The 11387-nt window shown below is 36.1% G+C and overlaps 1 protein-coding gene across 3 annotated transcripts in view; it reads right to left on the reverse strand.

Annotated features, from left to right (window-relative positions):
* Nucleotides 1-10937, reverse strand: part of CHIC2 (cysteine rich hydrophobic domain 2) — a 42130-nt gene extending 31193 nt beyond the window's left edge. Inside the window, exons 1-2 of one of the 3 annotated variants that reach the window (XM_039845234.1) lie at nt 10528-10650; nt 3285-3466 (exon numbers count right to left, since the gene is read on the reverse strand). In XM_039845234.1, the coding sequence (XP_039701168.1) occupies nt 3285-3388 (104 nt within the window). In that variant the 5' untranslated portion in view covers nt 3389-3466; nt 10528-10650. Of the gene's footprint in view, nt 1-3284; nt 3467-10527 lie in introns of all 3 variants that reach the window. The other 2 variants (XM_039845233.1, XM_039845235.1) reach the window with 2 other exon arrangements.
* Between the last annotated feature and the right edge of the window lie 450 nt (nt 10938-11387).

An 11387-nucleotide genomic window follows, 5' to 3' on the forward strand; every position in this document is an offset into this window, starting at 1 on the left:
GACCAGGAAGCAAAGGACACATGCTGCTGAGAAAAATGACAATAATTTCATCACCAGAAATGCACTATATCCAAAACAATAATATTCCAGTCTTCTTGAAGGCAAGCCATACAATAGCAAAGTTTCCCATCTTCCTTAATCTCCATGCAATCTCCATGAACTTCCACTGCTCAAGGCTGCCTAAGTGGTTCTGTTCTATGAAATCTAATAGAGCCTAATATTTCATACATTTTAAGAACCCATATATAGAGAAAAAAAGAAAAAGTTAATCCATCAAAATATCAACAGTGGTTAACCCTAGGCAAGAAGATTATGAGTGACATTTCATTTTTTATATTTTCATGTTTTCCAAAATTTCTACGACATATATTACTATTTTACACTAAAGATTTCTAGAAAAAAATTAATAAGGACTAGATATAACTGCACCAAAATATTAAATAACCTTTGCTTCTTGGTGATTATATATGGTTTATTTTCTATTTCACTTGATAGTACTACTTCCTGATTTTTAATAATCTTTACATTTTTCATTATAATTAGGAAAAGGAGTAAACCTGAAGAAAAACTGGATAATTAAAGGGGTTTTGTTTTTATTTAAATCACACTAAGGAAATATATGTGCAATTACATGTCTAGGTTTCAAGATAATGCTACTAGTTTTAGAGTTGATTTTAGAGTATTTTTAAATATCCTTATATTTAAAGTATGTTTAAGTATGTATTAAGTGTACTTTAAAAAATTTAGAAATTAAAGAGAAAAAATTCTAATTCCATGACAGTAGAATCTCAGAATCTGAGCTAGAAATGGTCCTTAGTCCAAACATTTCATTTTACAGATGCAGAAACTGATGCATTAGAGATAAGTAACCCACGAAATGTTTGGACTAAGGACCATTACAATGTAGGATCAAAGTTAGAGCGCAACTCTCTTGAACTCAAGCCCAGGACAATTTCTACTACAGGACAATGCTTCCAGTAACTTTCTTTATAAGCATAGAAACCGTTTATGTCCTTGAATGAGAAACTTCTAAATTGAGAAAATATTTCAGAACTGAAGAGAAAAAAACTCTTTCCATCAAACAGAAATTATAAAATTAAAATACATATGAAATGTTAACATTTTCAGATGGAACTAGAAAAAAATATGGTTTTAAGCTTTTTGCCTTTGGACCTAAAATCCCAAAATATATAGGGTTTTGTTACAAATGTCTGTGTTGACGAACAGTAAGTTTGTTGCTTTGGTTCAGGAAAAGAATCAATTAGGCAAACAGATTCTGAAGCCAGGCTGCCTGTGATGTAATCTTGACACTGCCATTTACTAGATGTGTCACTTACACACCAGGGATAATAACTGGCCTAACTCACTGAGTTCATATACATAAAGCACAAATAGTGCATGGCAAAAAACCCTGTATATTTTAACTGCTTTTATTATTATAAAACAACACAAATATCTGCTGTGTTTTTTTTAGGGAGATCTAATAAAGTAGGCAATATTACCCTTTAATATCCACTATGAACAACTTAATAAATTAGAGAATGTCTAGATCTCAATGACTTCATGATTATCATCTTCAAACAGCTTAGCAAATCGAATAGCCAATGATCAAATTGGCTAATGTTAACTGTCAAAACTTTTTCCAACTTTTTGCCAACCTCTTCAAGGTCAGGGGGTGGTATAGAGGAAACAGTACAAAGAGAGGTGCTAGGTTCAGGAAAGCCAGGCAATATTAAAGAGTTTATAGCTAACACAGGCAAGCATTAGGCCAGGCAGGTGAGACAAAGGTTGAAAAGCACAAAGATGTTACTGTGGTGAAGATGGAAGAGCAACAAAATAGAGAGACAGAATGCTTGAATTATAATCCTGGTTCAGATCTGCCATCAACTGAGAAGAGGAAGGCTGCAGTTGAAGCTGGTGTAGGGGGAAGATTATAAATTCAGTTATGGATATTTTGGATTCTGAGACACTCGACCTGTACACATCTATAGACTCATAAAATTTAATCTTCCTATAGATATAAGACCTATAAACATATGAACTAGGAATTTCAGATTCACATGAACACGGGTTATACAGATGGCAACAACACATTTCCTATGCTGAACTCTGAGCTCAATGGAATCAGATTTTTAGCTATTTTAGGAAATGAAGTTATAACTACAGAATTTAAATTTTTTAATGCATAAAAATTACATTTGAAATGAATCTGGCTGCCTTAATATACATCTGAATATCAGTGTGGTTCAAGGAGAAAGAGCTAGAACTGCGAGTATACTGTTGACCCAGGAGATACAGAACCCCTGGAGTTGGAGACATATATATCAGTCTCAGAATAAGTCTAAAAATTTTAACTGTGTGACAAAATCTGAACCTTTGGGTTCATCTGGCTCTATGAAAGTACAATCTCATTCATAAACCAGTGAAATCAAAGGCTTAATTATTTAAATCATGTATTACCATCCACACTACCATAAACCTCATCACTATACATATTCTAGCATTAGAATTTTACTAATTTTCAGTTCTTAAGATTATACTTTTAAGTATTAAGAGATAATTACATATGTTGTTAAACAGTGAAGTTATATAAATGTACTGATTAAACATCATGGTATTAACTTCTGATGACAGGGATTCGCATGATCTAATTCAACTACTTTATATTATCTGTACCATACTAAAAGCAAAAAAACTTTGTATATATAATTTATACATATTTTAGAATGTCTTTCAAACTTTTATAAGTCTTATAAGCAATATAATGACAAATTATGTTCATTTAAGAAATAATACATGGTAAACTGGTTTATGGTACAGATTACCAAAAATATTAATTTCAAGTAACATTTATAATTGAATAGTTTAGGAAGGACTAAGAGAAAAAAGGCTGGGTACATAGGAACTCCTTCACTGGACTAACCAAGGACTCCACTGTAACTATAATGCATGATCAAAGACAACAAGGAGCTCTTGCAGGAAGCATGTATGTTAAATACACACATTCACTAACCAACCAATATAACAAAGGTAGGTTACCCTAAAGTCCAACCAACTCTACCCGTAAGTAAACTTAATTTACTAGATAGTAGGATGGAAAAAAGCTTAAGAAAAAAATCATTTTTCCAGGACTTTGTGAGAAAATTTTAGCTCTTGTGTGCCTAATTCAGTTTAAAGTGTAAAGATGTAAAAAACATAATCTTTTCCTCAAATTTAATGAACAGGTCATTGTGAAACACCACACATCTTTTAGCTAAAGGATACTACTTTACAAAGGTCCTCACTTCAAAATCTTTCTCATGGGAAAGCTCCTCTTCACTTCCAGCACATGTAGTTCTCTTGGCATACCAGCTGCCCAGTGGCAAAACAGGAAACGCAGGTATTTCATCAAGACAGTCTCCAGTCAACAGTAAGGGCAGTCACACTTCTTTGACCTCACCTTCCATAAAGCCAAAACAAAACAATACTAAAATGGCAACAACAAAAAAAACCACAACTGAGTAATGAAGTGGCAAAAGTGGCCACTGCTATTTTTCCATATCTCCTATCTCATAGGAAAGTTGTGAAACTTGATGGCTTATAGCCAGAATCGTAATACCTCCTTTATCTAAACACCATCACCCTAGATCACGTCACTATCATCTCTCATCTAGACTGTTCCAACAGCTTCCTAACTACTTTTCCCAGTTTCAGTCTATCCCTCTACAATCTTTTCTGGCCCCTACTGAGCTCACCAACCTACCTTTCAAGGCACTATCCCCTTTGTTCATTATATTCTAGCCACAATACAGAAGTAGCCTTTGTTTCTCAGGCAAGGCACACTTATTGTGCTGTTCTCCAGATCTGGGGTGCTCTCTACAGGACTCTCATCCCTTCTAAATGTTACCCACTCAGAGAGGTTCTTCTAATCACATTATTTTCAATCACAGCACTCTATTGGTCTCCTTCAAAGACATTTTCTCAGACATAATTTGTCTATTAGCTATAAGCTCCATGAGAGCAGAGGAACTGTGTGTTTCATTCATAACTATATAGTCATGGCCTCACATAATACCTAGCATAAGATTCAATACTTACTTATTAAATTACTTATCAGGTAACCTCAATAAGACAGCTAAAAATGAAGGATTAAGCAAAAAATATTCTGAAAAAACAAATATCTTAAAATCCAACTGTTAAAATTCAAGCATCTAAATTCGACAGAATCAACTTCTCTTACTTTACAAATAGTTCGAATAAGGTTAGTTGCCTCACTTCTTAAAGTTGATCAACTAGAAAGAAAAGAAGGTAAACAGAAAGCAAAAGTCTACACATGTGAAATTCAAAAGTGACTTTTAGAGAAGATCCTCAAACCCCAAAATATCTTAATAGCATCCAAGAATATCACTGTGTAACTACTTGGTAATATCTGTTCTTGATTAAATGTTTCCTCTATTCAATCAGATAATTCTGATTTATGCTCACAATCTTGTTTTAAAGCAGAAAAACGTATGTCATCTTTTAGACTGATTTCCAAGAAAACAGTAAAGATTAACCAAAAAATATGTATGGATAAACATCAAAATATGTGATAATAATCTGCTGAATACCTTCTGTGTCCAGATCATTAGATAAATTACTTATGACTTTCACACCTAATCTGAGGTAGATATTACCCCTTTTGCAAATGAAAAAACTAAAGTTCAGAAAAGCTAATGGTTAGTTAGGAAGTATCTGAGAATTGAAACCAATTCCGCTTGACATCAAAGACCACACTCTTTCCACAGTACCATACGCTGCTTTCCAAATATGTCTGATATGAGAATCACTTAAGCTCTTACTAATAAAAGTTCCTAGGCTCTTCCTCTAAATATTCTGGTTGGGGATGTCTGGGGTAAGAACCTAAAATGTATATATTTTTAAATGTCCTAGTCATTCTCATCATCAGGCAAGTTTAAGAAATTTTACACTGGGGTGAGGCTAGACTGCATGAACATGAAAACACTGGTGTAAGATCTGATTTTATAAATAAATTCTGAAAACAAATTATGAAAACTCATGCACAAAAAATTTTACACAGAAGATACTAGAGTAAGGATACCTAAGAGCATCTGTTGCTACATGTTATACTCTAAGCTTAATTTTACTGAGAATGAAATCTTAGTTTTAGAGATTAGAATGCTAAACCAAACATAGATACTAAAGAAACTTAAAAGATTCCCCTCCGAGTATATAGCTGGTTTAATATCCTGGCTTTTAATCTGTTAGGAATATAAACTCAAGTTGGAATTTAAAAGCAGCTCTCATATTATTATTCTTCTTTGGGTGGTAAACACAATAGAATATACAGATGTCAAATTATAATGTATACCTGAAAATTATATATTGTATTAATCAATGTTACCCCAATAAACTTAAAATAAATAATCAAAAATAAAAAATATTATTCTTTAGACTATTTAGAGTAATATTATTTAGAATAATAGTATTTGGTTATTTACTATTATAAACAATTTCATATAATTTACTTTTCACCATTTAGTCCCTGTATTCCATTTAGTCAGGCATATAAAATTTTAAGTACTAGTCAATTTCACATCTGTTGGTAGGCAGAAATCCAACAGTGAACTGTCTGGACCAAAACACCTTGCAAATTTCAAAACTAAATACAGTAAAATTCTATAACTTCAATTTACCACCATATTTCTCATTTTATCAAGAGTTTACTCATTGAAAAGTTTTGGTAGTTGGCCCAATTAAAAGGGTTAGTATTTTTTTCTTTGTATTGTCAAAGATATGTTCAACGCTATACTATAAATCAAACTAATTTCCTTTCAAATTACAAGGAGTACCAAAAATCTCTGGGGGAAAAAAATCGTCTACCTTAATTTGACAATTTCCTCACAGTTACCAAATTTTGTTTAAAAATAAAGAGGAGCCATCTATCTTTTGAATGTGATTCTGTAAGAGTTCTACTGTAAAATATCATTTGCCTTCATTATTAGGAGGTACAGAAAGGGAAGAAATAGTTATTCCTTTGGCAATTCTGACATCCAATGTATGCAATTACTTCATCTATTTAGACTCTAAATTGTAGAGGACATTTCAGGATCTATAATATTCCAAGCAGCATATTTAGTGGAGAAATGAAGACCAATAAGCACAATCCTCAAAGAACTTTACAGCCTTGTGGAGAAATATCAATGAGGTCTACAAGAATTTCAAAACAAAAAGGCTGATCTTTTAAAATGGAGTATGTCTTATATATTATGCTGAGTGGGGGGAAAGAAGGTGGGAGTCATGACATTAAAAACCGTTTAACTGAAGTGATTCTGTTAACTGAGCAAATCATGTTCAGATCTCTTTGTTGCTAACCAAAACATCTAGTAGCAGTCTTGAAATACCAATACACTTTAAGACAGACAATTTTTTTATTGAATCTACCATTAGAAAGTTCAATAAATACTAAGGTGTTCTTGTGATGTTTCCTACGTAAAGATCCTACTACGAAGTAGTTGCCAGATATTTTTATTCAAGTCACATTTCTAAACCTTTCAACTTTCCACAGCATATCTGAGATGAAGACAAGCAAACAGAGTGATGATCCACAGCCAGTGATAAAAACTGGTGAAGAATAAGGAATTATTAGTGTCAAGATTATACTTCAGAAGAGAGTACATAAAGACAGGATAATTTAATGAATTAGAAAAAGAATAATATTAGAAACAAACCTCAGCAAAATAACTTGGCTCTATGACAAGATTTAAGTTAGAAGTCAAAGGTTATACATGCCTTAGGAAAGTCCCAAGTTTGATTCTGATATAGGAGGAGCAAATATTGTCAGTTATAATTATCAATTAGCTAGGAAATATTGGCCTAAAACTAGTTTTAAATTCTAATTTTAGATGAATACATCCTTTAGCGCTATTATCACTGTGAAAAATCAGTCTTCAACAAATCATTATATTTTGTACAAATGTATTTTGAGGGTTAAAAAACTCCACAATTTTAAAATATTAACCAATCTGGCCAATACTACTTAATAAATTAATTACCTTTTTCCTCATCTTCATTACATAATAAAATGAGAAACACCCCCTTCCCACCACCATGCACAAACAGGAAATCTACTTTTAACTGAAGTGTGAACTCAAGCCTTTTAAATTATATGTATATAAATATTTTGTAGTAATAGGAACTTATCATTTCCCTCTTCTTTCAAATACCACTTTTTCTCAAAATATGCTTCTGCACAAGATTTCTCCCTGTTGGACCTGCCATCTTGTTCCACATCACTACATGCAAATCTAACAATGAAAAAAAAATATTATATACTCATTCAAAAGAATATCAAGAAAGAATTATGGAAGTACAAAGTATAAGTCTGATTTGGAGTCAATATTAAAATATTTGTATTAAAAACCCCAATAAAATAGACTTTGCTTAGGCAAACTATACCTTTTACATCCTTATGTTCCAAAAATCTGATTATGCCCCAAACTAATCAAGTCCTGCTTATGTAGTAGGAAAATAGAAAGTAACGTACTTTTTCACATCACTAAAATGACATGCCAAATTATATCATATGAGAATATAGTGATTTCTAAAATAAAGTAAGAATACTAAAATATGATATATTAAAGTAGAGAGGAAAAGAGGAGAAATATAAAGGTCTACTCAAAAGTGAAATCTGAAAAATACATATGGATAAATCTATATCCATAAATTCAGAATGGTCTGGATTACAAATGATTCAGTTTACACCATCATTTACTTTCAAATTGGTAAGGGAAGATTGCTCTGAACAGCTCCTTAGTTAAAAAAAAAAAAAGTAGGGGTGCAGAGGTAGTGATTAGCTTAACCAGTCTTACTGTAACTATTTTAACAGCTCTTCCGATTTATATTTAAAGGAAAGAAAAACTGACCATGCTCAACAGTTACAGTAACTGGTAAGCACTAATTTCAAAAACTTTTATAGGTGCTAACTGGACTACCTTTGGCATGGTATGCCTGTGAATCATGTGTGACAGTCATATCAAAAAAAAAAAAAGGTTTGTATTACTATTACTATACTTATTTATGTCACCACAAAACAGGCTTAGGTTTTCAATGCAGTCTTATAATTCTCACTGAAATACTTCACATAGTAATTTAACCTACATAAATAGTTTAGAAATAGAAAAAAAAAAAAAGACTAAAGTGAATCACTGCCAGGTTCGAAAACGGCAGTTCCTATTTCTTAGTACTGTGCTTTACACCTATGTCTCTCAAAGTGGAATACTGTGTAGAGGGAAATTAACAAAGGCTAATATTTATTGAGCAGAGTAACACAGTGTGATGAATTCTTCGCATGTATGGTCTCATTTAATCCTCATTAAACTTAAATTAGGGACTATAACTATCCCTATCTTAACTGAAGAGGCACAGATTAATAATTTACCCAAGAAATGGCAGACTACATTTCAACCTAGAGCCTAGTGCCAAGGTTAACAGGAAGAGAGGCAAGTGGTTGAGGGAAATCATAGAAATATTAACTCCCAATGTGGAAAGGAATACTGTTTACTGGTGGCATATAGTTCCTCTTTATACTACTCTGGAACAGTGGTTTGAAATCCTAGCTACAAGAATCACCACTGGGACTTTTTAAAAAAATTATCCACACCTGGGACCCCCACTCAGCTAGTTGGCCTTCAATTGGCCTGGTCTGAGCCCAAGGCAGGGGTATTTTTTTAAAGCTTCCCAGTTAATTCTAATGGGGAGCTAAAACTGAGAACCACTAATAATTCTCTCCCACCCTGTAAACCTGTCTAAGCAGCCAAATACAATCAAATTTACTGATCACCTATTTAGTTCTAAGCACTATTTGCCTATTATATTTTCCGTTTAACTCAACAAAGTACTTACCTTTTCTTTTCCTTAAACAGAGGAAACATTACAACTATAGCTGCACCTTTTCAAATAAAATTTTACCTGCTTTTCTTTGACGTGAGTATTGTAGGGGGAAATTTGGGCAGATAACATGAAAAAGTTCGAAAATCCCTTAAGCACCCATATACCCCTTAGGTTTAAAACAATGTGAAAAGTTCCTAAGTCAAACTGAAAATTAAAGGACAGGCTATAAGACTAAAATAGTTCTGTGAAATATGTTAAAAGATTTAATAGCCATGATATTTGGTTATAATTCTTAATTCTGCTGATGATGACAGTTAAAACACTAAGTAACTGTTATTGTGGTGATAAATTCCATTCTTTTCATGGCGCTGTGATAGCTATTATGCAGTGTTTTTACCCTGGTTAAGTCACCTGAATATAAACTAATAGGTGCTAAAGAAATCAAAGCATTATATAAGCATACCCAAACAACATGTTTGGTCATATCATGTATTGAGAAATGCAAGGATCCTGCTGACAATCTCATATGAGAAGTCTTACTGTTTCAGTAAGTTATTCATTGCACATCCCACTCACCCTATACCAAAATATAATGAAAACTGTTACAGTCTCAGACTTGCTGGCCCTTTTATTTTACTAAAAAGGTGAAGCGTGGAGATATCTGACAAGAGTGAAAGTTTGATTTATGATTTAAAGAGGAGATCTAAAATGAAAAAGTGTACAAATGGTTCAAGTTGTACGAAATTTTGTACTCAGAGAAACTTTACAAAACTTCCTGCTTCCGGACAGCTCATTATTTGGTTCAAGTCTTCACATTCTTTTATTAGTCATGACCTTTCAGAAGGCTCTTCTTCCTTATTGTTTGAATATTGTACTTTTAAATGTTGCTAAACGGATTTAGAGGAACCCTTATCAAATGAAGAAGCGACCCCAGAGTTCATGCCCAAAGGAGGGACTTAGAGAACCCTCAGCGACCTGAGCAGTGTGTCCATCACGAAGATTAAAAAAATAAAAAGTTGTGAACATATATCATTCTGCATATCTTAAAATGTATGTTCATTTATACATTTTTATCATATACAATTACAGGAATTTGCATTCGTTCTGCAGAAATTGACTGCAAGAAACTGGGAAGACCTGTGGGTATGTGTGAAACACACACAATTGCAGTGAACTACTCATTTCCGATTGTCACTGGGGTCTCACAAGGCCCAGATCTGGCTTCTAAGCCATAAGTCACTAGGATCAAAGGCCCAGACGAGGAGAAAGAATCAAAGCGTAACTGGATGATAAAACAAGGGGGAGGGACCTCCTAAATACGTGTACTTCCACCCGGAGCTTGAAGGGGTGTCCCTAAAGAAGCTTGAAAGGCAGACCCTAAAGAAAAACCTTCGCTCTGGGATCCGTCACATCGCCCCAGGCCTGCAGGGCTTGCTAAAAGGGGTGTGTGGGGAAGGAAGAGCAGTCTGTCCCCGTTTCCAAGACCTAAACAAATGAAAATAAAGCAAGTTCTCACTTCCTGTTCGTCTACTTTTCCCGAAGGCCCCCAACACAACACGGACAGCGAGGAAAGAGGGCTCTCGAGGGGTAAGGGGTGCCCACCCAGCCCTGAACCTCCCGCCCTCGCCCTCGCCCTCGCCCTCCTCCGGGCCTTACACGGTGACGTGACCGGAGCCGCGGACCACCACCGGGTCCGGCGAGTACTTGAGCAGCTGCTCCTCCAGGGCCCGCTCCTCGTCCTCCTCCTCCTCATAGATCTCGTCGAAATCCGCCATCCTGAGCCTCCGAGGCCCCCTGCCCAAAGGAGCCTGACTCCAGGGGCTGGGGCCGCGCGCGGTACGGGGTGGCGAGGCGGCGGAGGCTGAGGGGAGTCGCTGCCGCCGGCTAGAGGCCGCAGAGTTGGCTCTTGGCTGTCTCGGCTCCGGCTACAGAGGAGATGGGGTCCCGGCCGTCGCCGCCATTACCGTCAGCAATAACAACAATACAATGTCAACATCCGCCCAAGGGCCGCCACCTTCACCAGTACCACCGCCGCCGCCGCCGCCGCCGCAGCTACTCAGGCAACCACAGCAACAGCCAGAGCCACCCGCAGCGGGAGCAGCCGGCTAGGGCATCGCGAGACTTCCCGGGAGTGCGGGCGGGTGCGTGGGCGCGTGGGCGCGCATACGTGAGGCCTTGCGCGCTCCCAGGCTGCCTGCCTTCCTCCACTTCCACCCGCCGCTCCCGAGGCGCGGCCCCGCCCTCCAGCTGGTGAGCCGCGGAGCAGCCAGGGGGTGGCTCTGGGGACTAGGTGCGCTAACCTCCACCCGGCGAACAGAGCTCGAAGTGTCCGGTGGGGCACGTAGTTCAAAGTAATCTCTAACTAAAACAACTGAAAATGAAAACCCAGGTTGGAATAGAGAATTTATTGCTCGTTTGATTGCCAGTTTACCTAATAATCGAATCTCGCTTTTTCTCAATATTTTAGTCTACGATCAGAACCAGAGGCTGTACTTCCCCGATTTCAGGAACCTCAC

The sequence above is a fragment of the Pteropus medius genome, unplaced genomic scaffold (genome assembly GCF_902729225.1).
Source record: "Pteropus medius unplaced genomic scaffold, Ma_sr-lr_union100, whole genome shotgun sequence".
In the NCBI taxonomy this organism is placed as follows: domain Eukaryota; kingdom Metazoa; phylum Chordata; class Mammalia; order Chiroptera; family Pteropodidae; genus Pteropus; species Pteropus medius.